An 18051-nucleotide genomic window follows, 5' to 3' on the forward strand; every position below is an offset into this window, starting at 1 on the left:
CATAGGTTGACCAGGAGGATGAGTTTAGACCGGCCATCTAAAAGTTCAGCGCCCTTCCAAGCAGCATCTTGCGAGCAACATTTTTCATCGTTGCCAGTCGATGACGCCGGCAACCTGCAGGACAAAAGGCGGAGCAAGCAGCAGTTGTTGCTTCCTCCGCTTTTTGTCCAGCGGTTTACCGATGTAAACTGCCGTAGGTTCAACCAGACCAGAAGGAGAAGTACCAGCCTGTGTTTGTAAAAGACGACCCGTCGGACTTGCGTCCGAAAATTCGCGAGCTAATTGCTAAGGGCCTGAAGTGCACTTTCCGGCACAAAAATGAGTACTATATTCATGTCCTTTCTGGCTTCAAGCCAATCAAAGCCATGCTGCGCGGTTTGCCTCATTACCGAATTGTAGAGCTGTGAGCTAAAAGCCCCCGGAACCCATAGAATCGCTCCTCACGACCGAACGAGAAAATAACGGAGTATAGGTCAACCGCCTGGATGGATCTCAAGATTATCAATACCATTAATTACACTGCTGTTGATTGAGAGTGCTACAGGTCGGTGCACCGTGATGCCATGTAGTGCAAAAATTGTTCCAATACTTGGCATGGCACCCGTAATTGACACATGACGCCACGCTGCAATAAATGTGACGACCTACACATCAACGACCAATGCGACAAGATGGAGGTAGCTGACCCCAAATGCAAGGGCTGTCCAATGCAAGAGGAGTTCCTTGAAATTCAGAACCAGGACATTGCTTAGGAACCAAATCCCAGTAATCAACGAGGAAAACCTTCCTGCCATTCAGGCAACCGTCGATCAGTTCCAGTCCAACCACCGTTATAGCTGCACAAATGACTGCAGTGTCAATGTCGGTTCAAGCTCCAGCTTCACCTGCTCCAAACGACAACGAATGGCCCCAATTTCTTCCCCTGAATTCCGTCGGCGGCCGGAGAAAAAACACTTCCGCTGGAAAAATCTGCTCCGCTGTACACCCCGGAGCAACTGGCGCTCTTCATGGAGCGTGCACCCGTTCCCGTAGTTGAGAAACCCGTTTCGACCGGGCCTTCGCTCTTGGCGTTTTCACAATTGAAAATGGCTGCTAGTGTGAGCCTGGTCAACTAGAATGCTTGCTCGCTCACGAGCAATATCACAGAACAGACGGATTTTTTCTAGAAAAAGGGGATAGTCGTGGCGTTCATCGCCGAAACTCACCTAAAACCGGAGGTGAACTGAACATCCCGGATTTTTACATTCCGAGACTCAATCGGCCAACCAGGGTCGTCGCTTTTTGCTACAATATCTACTCTCATTCTCCAATAAGATCCACGCTGTCCCAGAGTTTGCTATGCCATTCTGTAAGGGCAAAATTCAAAAATTCAAGCCTTTGCCCGTTCCACCTTTGATCCCATTCTGTGATAAACTTTTTAAACATAATAAAAATCACTTAATTAAAGAAATAAAAAACAAAACTTTGATTCCATTGGCCAACAGTGGCTCTAAGAATCACTTGATCCTCTTCGTCTTCTCGCACAATCGTGGACAGAACAACGAAGCAGCCGTTAATTAGTATGCGAAAAACGGGTATACCCCCTTAGTCATAAGGACGTTAGGCATAATAAAGACGTTAGGCATAAGTACGTTAGGCATAATGGACGTCAGGCATAATGTACGCTAGGCATAAAATGACCCAAAGAACAGCCTATGGCATAAGGAAGGCAAAATTATGCCAAACGTCCATTATGCCTAGTGTAGTATCCTTGGGCCCCTATTATTTAAACTGTTCACCTCCGACATGCCGGAACCTCCAGAAGGCGGCATTCTGTCTCTATTCGCAGATGACACATCTTTCGTCTAAAAGTGACTGGATGTGCTGACCGTATATACCATATAAATTACCAGCTGGACGATCTGTATAAACGCGACGAAGACCCAGGTCATCATCTTCCTCAACTCGGAATCCCCAAAACATTTTCCGCTTGAGGATTAAAATCACGCTTAACCAACCGAAATTCAAATTTTTGTTTTCTCTCAAAATATATTGAAAATTACAAAAATTAATCAAAATACCCAGTCTAAAATGGGTCTTGATCATAAGAGGGATAACCTTCCGTGACATGCTGCAACAGTTTCATAACACGAGAACTCGCATGTTGTAAAGAGCGTTTAAAGTTTTGTTTTAAAGTTCAAAAAACCTTTATATTGATACTCATTAAATATATATTTACGATTTTTTTGACGAACTTTATGAGTATTTTTACAGACGTTCCGTATTATCCGAAAGGTTGTTGGTGTCCACCTGCGGTTATAGATGAGCAAAAGATTAAAACCATTTATTTATTTACCTATGACTACATTTTGCTGAATTAGCTTGGGCGAGTGTTCAAATAGTGTTACGTGCTGTTACGCGTAATAAATGAAATAGTTTAACGGGCATAATATCGAAATTATCCAGAGGCAGGTTCTTCTATCGCTTCATGGTTTGCTTGCTGTGCAATGTGACATGATAACATGGAATCTGAATGTTTTCTGCAGCAACATGATTTTTTTTGGCAAGAATGATCATGTAAAGTAACTCAGATTGAACCGCGTTTAGTTATAACTTCTGATGCCATCTGACTATTAGTCCATTCGGCCAATTTTCAATAGGGAGCCACAGGACAGGATTCGACATCGAAGCATTTTAAAATTTAATTTGGGACTAGGTTCAGCGCTATTTTGAAGGCTAACAAGTAAGTCACAAAAATAAGTCACAGTGGCAAGGACCAAAAATGTGACAAGCAGATTTATTTGAATCTTATTATCCAATTTGATATGTATCGCTCCTGAGGAAGAAAATCGTTAACAACCCTTTTGCTTATCATGTTTGTCTTAAGAAATCTTCGTTTTTTTATATATTCGAAATATCAAACCTAAAACTACAACTGCTACAAACGATTTCCTAACCAACAATCAACCCTGCCTATGTACTTACCTTGATAAGCACTGTATGCATAGTATGAACAAGCAGTCAGGTGAATCATGTACAGCATATATGTGAGCGTCTTAACAACTCGTATCTACAGAGAATGCAAATGAAATAAAGTAGAGAGACATTGACAATTGATCGAACTTGATTTGTTCCAATGCCATCAATTGGTCGCGTGTTGTGTCGTTAGTGCGATACTCACCATATGCGGTGACGATATAACTCGATCGATCAGTTTGAAAAACTCCCAGAAGCTTTGAATCTTCAATAGACGAGGAGCGCGAAACACCACATGCTCGGTGCCAAACTTCAGATAGAGTAAATCCAGTGGCATCAATGCCAAAAGGTCCATCTTAAAAGATAATTCCCAATGAATCATTGCATTTATAAACACAATCCAACAAGCTCACCTTGAACTGAAGCTTCCTCATGTAGTTCTTTCGCGTCAGGTCCGTATCCTTAACCCAGAAACCTTCAAATAGGTACATGATTCTGTGCTTCACGAACAGAATGTCAATTAGATAGATAACATCGGCGCAAATGTCGACAGCGATCCAGTATTTGGTGTTCTCCGGCGTCTGGAACGGGAACGAGGAGCGCAGAGGGATAACCCACGCATTGTACAGGAAAGACAACGACACGATAAACAGCCACGAAATGTAGAACTTGCCCTGTGGGTCCAGAACGGCGTTCGTTGCACCGGAGCAAAAAATCGGACAGAAATACTGATGATCGCATGTTCGCGCACCCGTTGCTGATTGCAAGGTGAGAGCGGAGTGCTGAATGGCACGTACTGAAAATGAAATTAAATTGACGAACTGAAACTTTTACTAGAGACAATAAATTAACAACGTACATTCTGCATTATGCTTCTGTGTGGAGGGGGCGGTCGATGGAGCGCTTGCACTGCTGGAAGGTGTGGGTGGTATTTCCAGTTTGCTCCTCATGCGTTTCGTTCGCTCCGAGAAACGGTTTGCCAGGTGTCGTAGTCTTCCTGTAACGAATTCATTCGTTTCCAGTGCTGGACACCTGGAATAGATTTTTATTTCGATTTTAGACAGAATTATGGCAGGTATTTTTGTCCGAAGTATTATTTCCCTCATATTCGCTGAGCTGAGCTTTAAAATTTATTCTTTCATTCAAATCGTCTTGGGTACTGAATTGCTAATGTAGAGCGAAAATCACATAACTCCACTGTGAAAGTTAGAAAAATGAAGTCAAAGGCGAAATTTCAAACGTAAAAACTAACTGGTAATTCTAAGCAAGGTAAACTAATCTTCTTCTCTTCTTCCTCTTTTTTATATATATAAAAATAAGTTTACATTTCCTTTGAGGCAATATAACTCACGAACGGATGGACCGATTTGCATGATTTATGTATGGTTCGTTCTAAAGTGGGCTGTGTTTAATATATAGAACAAGCATGAATCACCAAAATGCAAAAAGATGGTGAGGTGAAGATCTAGAGTGCGGTGCTTAAATATTTGACATTTAAAAACATAAGTGCCGATCTCGAGCAACGCAGGGTCCGATCTGCTAGTATGCAAAAATGATCCTGATATTATGTTTTATTACTTTCTAATATGGTATCGAATAACATTCTTATATATGTTTGATGATATAAGGTTTAACGAGGAGGACGGGTTTAATGGCTGAACCACGTGTTTTTTTTATTTTAATATTTAATACCGCGGGGCCCTACTTAGCCGTGCGGTAAGACGCGCGGTTACAAAGCAAGATCATTCTGAGGGTGGCTGGGTTCGATTCCCGGTGCCGGTCTAGACAATTTTCGGATTGGAAATTGTCTCGACTTCCCTGGGCATAAAAGTATCATCGTGTTAGCCTCATGATATACGTATACGAATGCAAAAATGGTAACTTGGCTTAGAAACCTCGCAGTTAATAACTGTGGAAGTGCTTAATGAACACTAAGCTGCGAGGCGGCTCTGTCCCAGTGTGGGGATGTAATGCCATCAAGAAGAAGAAGAAGAACCACAAGAAATAATATTTCAGACGATGTGTAAAAAAATACACATCATTCAATCCAACTTAAAAATTCTTGACATTTTAAAGAAAATAATATTGGTGTGAACAGGTGTGAAGGTGTTAGCCAGTCCGAAAATCATCGGCCGCGGAATTTGATATAATTTATCTCGGGGACACCGGCGTTTTGGACATCACACCGGAAGCTAGTTTAACGGGCAGCGGTTTGGATCGGCGTGGCTATTTTTTGTCTTTGCACCTTTATGAGAAAATATTCTAAATTTTGCGAAAATTTTCAAGAACCTCTCCGAAATTCGGGATTTCCGCAAAATATTTCTCCGAATTAGCTCGAAAAACATCACGACATTCTCGGATGATATTTTTTAAATTTCTTCTCAATTTACTCGATATGTTTTACTGAAGTTACTGTACTTGAGTAAATCCGTCAAAAATTCTCACAAAAGATTTTTCTGCATTGACCCATTATGAATTTATTATAAATTATGAATCTCTACAAGAAATTCTTAAAAATTTCCAATGAAAACGTATCTTACTTTTCAAAGGAAATTTCCCATTTCCGAAGAAATTTCCAACTCCCAAGGAAATTCCTCACTCTTCCAAGTGAAATTATACTGAATTTACCGGGAAAATTATTCATTCTTCAGGAACACTTCGAGGGAGATTCTTTTGAATCTGTAGGAGAACTTCTTCTAAAGTTGCAATGGAAATGTGTGCACTTTCAAGCAAGGATGTCATCGATCATTTAGTAATCTTAGTAATCTTTAGTAGTTTGCCTATATCCCATTCCAGGGGCTGAATTCCAAAATGTGTTGTATGGTGGACTTCTAGTGCGAAGGTTTCTACAAATGATTCTACGAAAAAAAAAATTCTACAAATAATGCAAAATTTTCATAAACATCTGAGAATTTTCCACAAAATAAAAAGTTTGCACTTTTAAAGACAAAAATTGCAATTACAGAAGAAATATTTTCCATAAAAAATAACATAAAAAACCTAACTTAATTCACCGAGTAGTGATACTGCTTTTCTCGCATTTAGCCTAGACACCAACCTTATATGGTATTAATATGGGTCGATGTACCATTTTATTTATAACTTTTAAGCGCAACGGTCGATCGTTATGAAAATCAATAGTGATCAACTAGAGTTTGTCGCCCGTCGAATGCAACTTGTTGCGAGGAAATCGGTCAAGAATTACTATACGAAAAGTTGGCTAATGTTTTTCGGTTTTCGTGTGCACACACACACACATACACACGGACAGACAGACATTTGTTGAGCTCGACGAGCTGAGTCGATTGGTATATAACACTATGGGCCTCCGAGGCTTCTATAAAAAGTTCGTTTTCGGAGTGAAATGATAGCCTTTCGGTACAACTTTGTTGTACGAGAAAGGCAAAAACATGTTCCACAAAAAAATATTCATAATTAAATTAATAATAGCAATTTTTTTCATAAATTATTCCATAAAAATTTCCACAGAATAATTAATAGCGAGCAATAAAAAAAATTCCATAAAAAAATACAAAAAGCAATAAAATTGTTTAAAAATTTCCATGGAATTTGAACGCTTAAAAAAAGGAAAAATGCTCAAATTTAATGCTTTTTTGTATTTCTTTATGAAAATTTTCATATTTTTTATTGCTCTTTATTGAATTTTTCGTGGATTTTTTTTTATTTTTTGTAGAAGAAAAATATTTATTTTGTGGAAAATTTTAACAGTTTATTGCTATATTGATTTATTTATGGGAATTTTGTATTTTTTCCGTGGAAAATTTTTATTTCTTTATGGAAAATTCATCTTTTTAGAATTGAATTTTTTGCTTTTAAAAGTGATAATTCATTTTTGTTTTGTGGTAAATTTTTAATTATTTATGGAAATTTTGCATTATTTGTGAAATTTCCTTTAACCTTGATTTCTTCCTTGGCAATTTCCTATTTTTTTAATAAAATTTCTTTTTTTTAGGGGGAGTTTTATTTTAATCATTTCAAATATTCATGGGAAATCCTTCTCATTTTCACAAACTAACTCAATTTTTTTTACGAAACACTTTCACGAATTCATTTGAGTTTTTCCAGGAAATAGTTTACAAAATGAGACAAGGTCACAGAGTGGTCTCCCGTCCGGGAACTTATCGTTGCTTCGTTGCTCAGTTGCGAGTTGTTCAGTGTTTGTGTTGGATAGAAAAAAAGCCGTTGTCTGATAATAAAAGTTTGATTGATGTGAATATTTTGTATGCATGAAGATCGCGAGTTTATGTCAAAACAATTATCATTGGAAGCATATGAAAATTGAAGTTCGAGTAAGAGTAGGTATTGTTGTTAAGGAAACGTATGCCGAGCATGTGCAAATTGAATAATAACAAATCGTTAATTCGATTCAAAACCGGAACACTGAAAAAAGCCTTACTTTAGAGGTCAAAATACGTATCTACACCCCGGAAATATTAATAAATTTGATAATTTTGAAAATGTCACCGCCACGTGGCGGTTTGTAGCGATGAATGCTTTGATAGCACGTGCTCTATACAAGTGGAGTGGCTGGATTTTGATTCATATACAGGGTGAACAAGGTTGGTTGTCAGTGATTTTCTACCATAAGTATTTCTTAGTACACTTAATTTTATCAAATTTAACTATTTCCATTCAAAAGTGTATTCATATAGATTTTGACAGATGTAGTTTGTTTTCGGAAATTGTTCGTTTTTGATTTGATACAGCAATGGATACAAAACGCGAGTTGATAATCGATTTGTACTTGAAAAATACAAGACCATGTGAGATATTAAAAAAGCTCAAACACATCGGCGTCAACGAGAGATTCATCTTCCGTACCATTAAAAGATACAAGAGGACTGGTACGAATGAAATAAGCCAAAAACATGGACCTCTACCAACAGTTCGGACCAAAAAAATGATTAAGCGCGTCAGAGAGCGGATTCGCCGTAATCCCAGTCAATCAGGACGATTAATGGCCAGGGACTTGAATATCTCCCAAACGACATTCAGGACCATCGTCAATCAAGACTTGGGACTCAAGGCATACAAGAAACAGCGAGTTCACGGCTTAACGGAGAAGCAGAAGCTGGCAAGAGTGGTACGGAGTAAGGAACTATTGCAGCGGCTGATTGTGAAATCCTGTTTTCCGATGAGAAGATGTTCTTGTTGCAAGATTCTCACAATCAACAGAATGATCGTGTGTATGGAGCAAAGCTTACTGATGTTCCCAAGGACAAGTTGGCTATTCAACGGTTTCAAAATGTGTCGAGAGTGATGGTTTGGGGTGGAATTTCGAGAAATGTCAAGTTACCACTGCTTTTCATCGAATCTGGCGTAAAAATCAACACCAACTACTACATCGAACATGTTTTGAAGAACCATTTGTTGCTCCATACTTCAAAGTTGATCCCAGGTGGTAACTACTGCTTTCAACAGGACTCCGCCCCTTCTCATCAGTCAAAAGCCACACAGGAGTGGTGTCGCCAGAAATTACCGCATTTCATTTCATCAAAAGAATGGCCCGCCTCATCACCAGATCTCAATCCATTGGATTACTATGCATGGGGATACATGCTCAGTAAAATCGGAAGCACGAAGGGCCACACTCTGGAGACATTTAAGCAGCTTTTGACCGATATTTGGGAAGAAATGCCCCAAGAAACCGTGCGTGCCAGTTGCGATTCATTTAAAAAGCGTTTGCGGATGGTAATTAAAGAAAAAGGAGAAAGATTTGAACTATACATGTAATTTACAAAGAATAGGTATATACTTTTGTAAAAATAAAACGTTTGTTGATTTTCAAGCTTTTGTTTTGATTTTATGAATATTTGTTTTACTGACAAGCAACCCTGTTCACCCTGTACAGCGTCGCGCGAGTCAGCTTAGCAAGCTTTGCTGGAAAGTCATGTTCTGCCATGATATGCCACAGTTCGTTCCATTTCACTTAGTCGTACGCTGTCCTTCTTATTATTGGCATTACATCCCCCACTGGGACATTGCACACTACCCAAAAAGTGGTGCTATTTCGTTGCCGGAAAACTCATGAGGCAAAACGCCTTAAAGCTGGCAGCTCTTAGGAAGCAACGCACCACGTGTTGTCGAGTGAGTATTCTGGTGTGAAATTGCGTGGAGACGCGTAGTTCATTGTTCCACTAGGAAGTTTTGCCTCCCCAAAATGTTAAATGTTTCATCCAAATATGGAAAATTTTGGTTTTTTTTCTACCTTCCTGTCTATCATTTTGACACTTTTTCTCAACCACGATAAATGAAAAGGAAATCTCAAAAGTTTTATTTCGGAGGGTCTTTTGGGGCGTAGAATTAAGTCTTTCGGTAAGATAGGGGGGTCATTCCAAAGTTTCAAATTTGGGACCGTCGCGAGAAGTGGTCAGGAAGTACGAACCAATAACTCAACCGTTTTTCAACGGATTCTGGAGATTTTGGTATGAGTCGATCAGTAAACTCTCTAAGATTCTACACAACTATTGAAAACAATTGATTCAATGCATTCAAGTATTGAAGAAAAAAATAGATTTTGAAAGCCAATCTAGAGCGCGTGGCTGCAATATTTGACATTTACAGAGCAAACTTGTCGATTCGCAACGTGGCAACGCAGGGTCCGATTTGCTAATCTTCTTCTTATATATAAAAATGAAATGGTCTGTGTTCGTATCCGCATAACTTAAAAACGGCTGGATGGATTTTTTTCATTTCTTCAGCAGAAACATTTGTTATAGTTTCCGACGGGTTTATATGATATTTCCTAATGCGAAAATTACGAGTAAAGTTGAGCAAATCGTAAAAAACTAAAATTGTGATTCCTATGCGAACTTTGCATGGGCAGTTCGGAACGCACATTCTCGCCTACTATGCAAAACAACGTCTGCCGGGTCAACTAGTAAAGTATATAAATGAAAAGTATAAATAGCTTGCATATAGAACACATCACCTACCATTTCCAATAGTTCCTTTCAGGAAGAATCATTTTATAAGCAGAACCAATCTTTGTAATCAATGTCATCGTAACCTTACGTTTAGTAACATCACGCGAATGAAGCCAAGTGTAATATGTCATGCCTATTCCTGCACTAGAGTTCTCGATTTCAAACAGCAAACTGCTGTTCCTGGGGGAATTCAGAATGAATTCCTGGGGGAATTCCGAATGAATTCCTGGGAGAATTCAGAATGAATTCCTGGGGAAATTCAGAATGAATTCCTGGGGAAATTCAGAATGAATTCCTGGGAAAATTCAGAATTAATTCCTGGAGATATTCAGAATGAATTCCTGAGGAAATTCAGAATGAATTCCTGAGGAAATTCAGAATGAATTCCTGAGGAAATTCAGAATGAATTCCTGAGGAAATTCAGAATGAATTCCTGAGGAAATTCAGAATGAATTCCTGAGGAAATTCAGAATGAATTCCTGAGGAAGTTTAGAATGAACTCTTGAGGAAATTCAGAATGAATTCCTGAAGAAATTCAGAATGAATTCCTGAGGAAATTCAGAATGATTCCTAAGGAAATTCAGAATGAACTCTTGAGGAAATTCAGAATGAATTGCTGAGGAAATTCAGAATGAATTCCTGAGGAAATTCAGAATGAACTCTTGAGGAAATTCAGAATTAATTCCTGAGGAAATTCAGAATGAATTCCTGAGGAGATTCAGAATGAATTCCTGAGGAAATTCACAATGATTCACAATTCCTGAGGAAAAACAGAATGAATTCCTGAGGAAGTTCAGAATAAATTCCTGAGGAAATTCAGAATGAATTCCTGAGGAAATTCAGAATGAATTCCTGAGGAAATTCAGAATGAATTCCTGAGGAAATTCAGAATGAATTCCTGAGGAAATTCAGAATGAATTCCTGAGAAAATTTAGAATGAATTCCTGGGGAAATTCATAATGAACTCCTGGGAAAGTTCAGAATGAATTCCTTGGGAAATTCAGAATAAATTCCTGGGTTAATTCAGAATGAATTCCTGGGGAATTCAGAATGAATTCCTGAGAAAATTCAGAATGAATTCCTGGGGAAATTCAGAATGAACTCCTGGAAAAGTTCAGAATGAATTCCTGAAGAAATTCAAAATGATTTTCTGGGGAAATTCAGAATGAATTACTGGGAAAGTTTCTGAATGAATTCACAATGATTCATTCAGAATTCAGAATTCAGAATGAATTCCTGGGGAAATTCAGAATGAACTCCTGGGAAAGTTCAGAATGAATTCCTGAAAAAATTCAAAATGATTTCCTGGGGAAATTCAGAATGAATTACTGGGAAAGTTTTTGAATGAATTCCTGAGGAAATTCAGGACGAATTTTTGGAATTCTTTTTGGAGCTCCTCCACGATTCTTCCTGGAGTTTCTCCAATAATTCTTCTTGGAGCTCCTCCTGAAATTACGCCTGTAGATCCTACTGTAGTTCTTCCAAATATTTCTCCTGTAATTCAAGACCTTTTCCAGGGTTTCCTTGTGAAGTTCTTTCAGGTTTTTTTTGTGTTTCTTCAGGAATTCTATCCGAAATTCTTCTTCGAGGAATTCTTGGAATAACTCACGTCGGTTACAACTTTTAGTGACCAAGTTTCTAGATTCCAGAATTACTAAATTCTTAAATCTCTAAGTTCCTTAGATCCTTAATTCGTCGCCGACCAAAACCAGGATGTTAATCAAGAATATTCACGCCTTGATTGTGTGTTATTCACTAGATGGTCTCTATGCCTCCCATTCACAAGCAACATATTGCGACTTGTAAATGTTGCAAAAATCGTGGAACGGAATATTCCGGCTGGTTCTCAGCGGCCAATGTACGGATTTACAATCTGTAGTCGCTAACGAAATCCTGATATCCTGCAGATTGTAACTGGAAATGGACTAACAATTGGACTAAAAACACCTGAGATAGATCGGGGCAAAGTTACCGTTCTACGCTTTTTGCAAGGGTTGGTACTTGCAGTGTTAATCGTTTTTTGCGATTTTCACGCAATCTATCGACCTGTTTCAAATGTGGTGCATGCTCTTTGTGGTACAGACAATAGAATGTGTACACAGCCCAACTTCTTGGTTATTCAAGAAATTCTTTGAGTAAGGCCTTTAGATCTACAAGCGTGACCAAAAGTTTTTCGACCGGTTTCAAATATGGTGCATGCCCTTTATTGTACTGAGAATTGGATTTGTTTTTAATTGAATTCAATTTTAAGTTTGAAACAAGTTTAAGGAAAGAACAGACTATTGAGCCTACGAATTATCGAACAAATTGGAGAACAGGGATTCTGTCCACTATGTGAAGGATGATCTCATTATCACTACGTAATTCATTTAGGAGCAGAGGGGTATGCAGAAGTTGCTCGATTCTACCATGTATGAGCAACCACCAGTCGTAGAGATTGCATCGTCTATCAACCACCCATCTATCGCGAACAGTGAATCACCGGATGTGCCACCAATCGTGGTTTCCCATGGAGACTTAAGTACTATTAGTACTATTACTGTACTATTACTGAGCGGGAAAGAGCAAATAAAAAACGAGAAATTTTGAACCACGAAATGAAGATATTAGATGAAGATAATAATAGATCGAAATAGCTAACGAAGATATAATGAGACTCATCGTCAACACAAAGGACCAGATAGCATATAGTTGAAATGGGGCCTGAAGTAGTAGGCGTCAATAAGAAGAAGAATTTGATGCAATAAAAGGTCTGAGAGATGAAGAACCTCTTTATTGCTCTATCAAGAGGACAGATTTGGTAGCAACCAACGTACTGTGCGACATCAGCTCAATTTTGGCGAATTCCGGATGCGTTTGTTCCGAATTTATCGGACCAAAATTAGGCCATTAGCCTTAATTTTAATCCGCTATCTTGAGTTTTAAAATGGCTTCAAAAATCGATTTTCGAGTATTGTTCATCGATGTCGATTGATAGATACCCATATTGCATGGTTTCATTGTTGAGATCACTACGAAACTGCTTCAAACTTGAATTTTGGTCAGCCATCTTGGATTCCAAAATGGCGTCAAATATCGATTTTGAATTCTAACCATCGATCTCGATTGATAGACATATCAACTCGAGATATACAAATGATCTTTAAAACCATCATACTTCCAAAAAATATTCCAAGTGTTTTTCCTTGAAAAATCTTAGATTTTTTTTTAAACCGCGTTAAAAACGGCTTAAAAAAACAACCCAAAAATCATTTTTTTACGAGCGGGCTTGGTAGTCATATGGCTACTGCTTCTGCCTCATACGCAGAAGGTCATGGGTTCAATCCCAGGTCCGTTCCATTCTCCTACTTTGTATCTTTCTCTATATTTCTCATGTTCTAGCAATCGCTAGAACTGGAAATGGACTTCCATATCGTTTCCATTACTATTCCTATACCTTCAACTTGAGTATTCTAACAGTAATCTGCTAGAATTGGAAATGAACTATAGAACTCGTTTCCTGAATCCAATCAAAAAATCCCATCAGTGGCTTTCTCCTATCTATCACATTGGCAGCTCGTTAACCAAGACGGACCTCTGCCTCTCGAACCTAACCCAAAAATTCCAACAAATTCCGCACGAACTCGTGGCAAGTGCAGAGGTATATTCGGCTTGCAGTGGGCGAGTGATTGCATCATCATTTCCTCCCCCTTCCCTACATTGACTTGAATTCTGACGTGGCAGGCGCCAGTATGACCTACCCAAGTAACACTAAAAACATCTACTTTCGTAGAAAAATAAACTTGTTGTATTTAAGTTGTAATAGTGACAAGGATAAACTTCCTTGTTATAGAAAAGGTTTAAAAGTGTTTGAAGTAAACATTTTCAAGCGAAATTATCCTTTGTTACATTTTTGTCGACAAGAAGTAAATATGACTTCATTATAGCATTCATCGAAATTAACATTGTGAATGTTTTATTGATGTTATATAAATGCGGTTGTATACATGATATGCATTTTTTGTCGAATATATAACAAGTGAATTATCGCATTAATTTCTGCAAGAATAAAAAGACGGAGAAAACTAAAAACATTTATATGGGTAAGAAAATAATTTTGAGCTTTTAGTGGAATGTCTTTACTTGTCATAAGACTAGTTCTTACAATTCCAGTCAATTCCACCTTTGACAGATACGTATTTCGGCCTAAACAGTGTCTCGTACTTGACTCGTCGATTTATATAAGAAAAAGATGTCATATCAGCAAAAATATGATCAGATGAAATTAGTATTCAATCATTTGAAAATGATTTTGAGATTCATTATGCTCGATATATAAGAAAGGACACAGACTAGAATTTACCAATCACAAAGGGATTACGCTCCTGAGCTCGGCGTTCAAAATTCTGTTTAACAGACTGAGACCGTTTGAGCAGTTCTTCGGCGACGGATGCCAGGCATATTTCATATCTGCAATTAGGGTCTGTTCACAAATTACGTAACGCTTTTGGGGGGAGGGGGGAGGTCCAACTTGCGTTATACTTTGTTACACTAAAAGGTGGGGAGGGGTGGTACTACCAAATGTCACGCATAACGCGAATAAAAATTAATTTTAATGGTTTTTGTAATCACTGATTGAAGTTATTTGCTAATATGTCTTGATCAAGACGATGAATATGTATCAACCTTTCCATACTATCCATAATTGTCCCATTTGTAGTTTTTACTTTTTATCTCAGAGTTGAGTTTTGTTCGAAATTTGCTAAATTTCAAGGCATTTTTGTCTCACAATGAATATTCACGATTTCTTTATTATTTTATGGAACGACCTGGGGAATGACGCTTTTATTGGTATTGTATTTCATGATTAGATCTCCCAAACAAAGCCAAAGTTAATAAAGGCAACCCAGAAAGTTTTCATTCTGATTAAACAGTTCAATTTAAAAATAATTTGTGTTTCGTTATGGTTTTAGTCATTACCGTTTATCTATCTGTGTTGTTAAGCCTGCTACTCTATGTTTTGAGATTTTCACATTTTCCGCATTTCCATGAGCTCGGAAGAATGGTATGAATGGTTGGAAATCGATAAAATGTATGGGAAAATCAAGTATTTTGCAAATTTATGGAAAATGGTGGTGTTTTTGAAGAAAGTAGTGATAAGGAATGAAGTATGAGGTGAAAAGATTGTCTCCTGCACTTAGTTTGCACTGATTAGTAGTCTAATAGTGATGAAATTTCGATTTTACTACCATTGAAAAACGCCATCTCTTGCATTAATTGTTTTGACTGGTACCTTAATAAGCACATAGCGGGACAGTTATGCGTAAAAGCACCAAGCGAATATTTTATTTCTCTACAGATTAGTCCCGCCAAACTAAAATGTGAATGGCCATGGTCGCAAATTCTATTTTCTTTTTTACTAGCTGCATTTTTGATATCCTTGGTTTTAATCAGGAGCCGTTTCTCATAACAGTATTGTGGATTTACTTGACCAATGGATTCGAAGGTCGGTTCACTTGCCTATTTCAAACGTTCTTCTATACAGCAAGGTTTGCCAAACTCAATAAATGTTTGGTAGATTACCTTGTTTTTTGCTCCTTGTCTATCAAAACAGATGTCAAAACATCGGAAAAATAAAGAGAAGTCCGAAGGAAACAGCAAAAACCACGTGGCAAACTTGTCAGTTTTGACAGATTTTACTATGAAGACGGGTGTGAAGGTGAAAACGGCGATTTCAACGACCGTTCAAAGAGCGACTATTTCGTTGGTCGGGTCCAATAGGGAAATCCACGTACAATATTCAATAAATACCAAAACTCAATGCTTCACAGAAAGAAAATAATGGCATTAAAATTTTCTCAGTTACGCGTTATATGGGGGAGGGTGGGGGTTCCAAAAATGTTACTTTTTGTTACGAGGGGGAGGGAGGGGGTCAAAAACTCGGATTTTTGCGTTACGTAATTTGTGAACAGGCCCTTACTCATCGCATGATCTCTCCTTCTTGGCAGTTCGAAACTAACTGGGAACTAATGGCAAGGTTCGTCAATGTTTATGATGTGACTTCCTTCTACATTCTGAAGTTACTGAAAACAGTTATTTCTATGTTAAAATAACTTACTCATAACAAATATGCAACAAGTTTTAAATACGTTATGAAGCTGCATCCGAGTTTAGTTTTGAACGCAGTTACAGCATCCTTGTATAACAAAGCAATGATTCGAATTCGAAGTAAAAAATACAGTGTTGGCTGAACAATATTAACACATGACCAATAAATATTCCAATATTTTAACATTTTGTTCGCACAATAGGATTATTTCAAAAAAGAACTTTTTATGTAGTGCTGTTTTACCAATCAATTCAGCGCTACAAACAAGTTATATCTGTTGTCGAAATAGAGATTTGCATGATGATTTTCGATGATTTTTCGTGCTCCCCTAATCTTGGCATGTTATATTCAATTCCATTTATATTCCCAATATTTGCTACTGAAAATTGACCTGATCTGTTCTTCTTGCGCTCCGGAATTATGAACGCAATCACGAGTCCCCTTGAAAAATATTTAGTTTTGTTTTACCAGAAAAGTAGTAATGTATATGAATGAATACAAACATTTACACAGAATAGAATTCCCAAAGGAACTATATTAGTGCTTCTCTTCTATATGCACTTCTCCATTTTAGTTGACTCTCTAATATGAGTCTATGAATTTAAAAGGGAAATATCGAGATGTACATAGAACTCAAAACTATTAAAAAGGTTTTAATTTTTTTTGAGAAGTCATTTTTTTTCTGTCGGTAACAAACATTTTGATTGACACTGTGATGTCACTCAGAAAGACTTTATTGCCTCGTCCATTGCAATGGTTTCGGATATTCTTCAGGATATGTGTCAATAAATAAAAATGATGAATGCTTTCTTTAATTTTGCAGGTGGCGCAAGAATTTACACCAAGTGCAATCGAAAGTTACACAATAAATCTCGAATGGCAAGGAAAAATACATTAAACATACTCATTTTACAGTCAATAATTTAACTGAATTTGTTGAAAATCAACTTTATGCGCATTATGGGTGACCATTAAGATATCGAATTAAAAATATATAAATGGAATAAAGTGTCATTTTTCTTGTGTCATAATTATTGCGTGGTCAAAAATGTGCTTGCGTTATTCAAACCATTTGTATAACTCAAAAACAACTTAATAGTTTTAAAAATGTAAATAATAACTAATATACTACATAAATGCATGTATTATAAAAGTATTTCATAAACGTTTTTATTACTCTACTTGTTATAGTATGTTATATAATGTTCATATAAGTCATATACATTGGTTATACTGATGGAATTTAAAGCATATATTATGACATGAATGATGTTTCATAAGACGCCATTTTTTGCGCTTTTTTAGGCTTATAAGCGTTAGAAAAAAGGAAATGTATTCATGAAGAAATACATCATACTATGTATTATATGTGCATTATAAACTTCTATAAAACAAGTTGTGTTGCTTGGGATCACCAGTACTTGTACATTGAAGATGAGTGCTAGTCCCAAGCAAACATCTGTTGGTTCCCTGTACAAGAACAGCTGATCTGGTCATAATGGAGTAGCAACTACGAGCAGTCAATCAAGCTCAAACTCAAGCTCAATAGTTTACAAAATGAGACAATATTTGGATTTCCACAAGAATTGCTATTGAATTTTTACGAAAAATTCTTTCAAATTTTGACCAGAATCTCCAAAATAACTCTTCTATTTTAGAAATTTTGGAAAATTTCTTGAAACTAAGACTGCTAGACGAAGAGCATTTCTCAAAGCTTGCTCTACCACTTTCCTCAACAAGGAAATTATTGAACTTAAAATTATTCAGTCTAATCCAATCTAGTAATTATTTAAAATCTAATTAAATCTAAAATTTAAATCTAATTTCAGCTATCGTTCGGAATATCTAAACTTTTCAATAACATGAATCAGTGGTTCTCAACCTGGGGTACATGTACCCCTGGGGGTACTTTCGCTGCTCCTTGGGGCAGCAGGGACAGAAGGGACAGCATGGACCATGTCCAAGGGCTTGACGACCCCTCCCCAGCTGTCTGTGAGTCAGGGAGAACTGCCTAGGGCGTGGTGGGATTTAGCAGTGGGCTCTGTTAAAATCCCTCCCAAA

The 18051-nt window shown here is 37.5% G+C and overlaps 1 protein-coding gene across 2 annotated transcripts in view; it reads right to left on the minus strand.

The window, feature by feature from the left end:
- Positions 1-18051, minus strand: part of LOC134224852 (cyclic nucleotide-gated cation channel beta-3) — a 67466-nt gene that overhangs the window by 14014 nt on the left and 35401 nt on the right. For both annotated transcript variants that reach the window (XM_062704489.1, XM_062704491.1), the window contains exons 3-6: positions 3815-3987; positions 3369-3751; positions 3161-3310; positions 2965-3049 (exon numbers count right to left, since the gene is read on the minus strand). In XM_062704489.1, the coding sequence (XP_062560473.1) occupies positions 2965-3049; positions 3161-3310; positions 3369-3751; positions 3815-3987 (791 nt within the window). The remainder of the gene's footprint in view (positions 1-2964; positions 3050-3160; positions 3311-3368; positions 3752-3814; positions 3988-18051) is intronic.

This window comes from Armigeres subalbatus, chromosome 3 (genome assembly GCF_024139115.2).
Source record: "Armigeres subalbatus isolate Guangzhou_Male chromosome 3, GZ_Asu_2, whole genome shotgun sequence".
Taxonomy (NCBI): Eukaryota; Metazoa; Arthropoda; class Insecta; order Diptera; family Culicidae; genus Armigeres; species Armigeres subalbatus.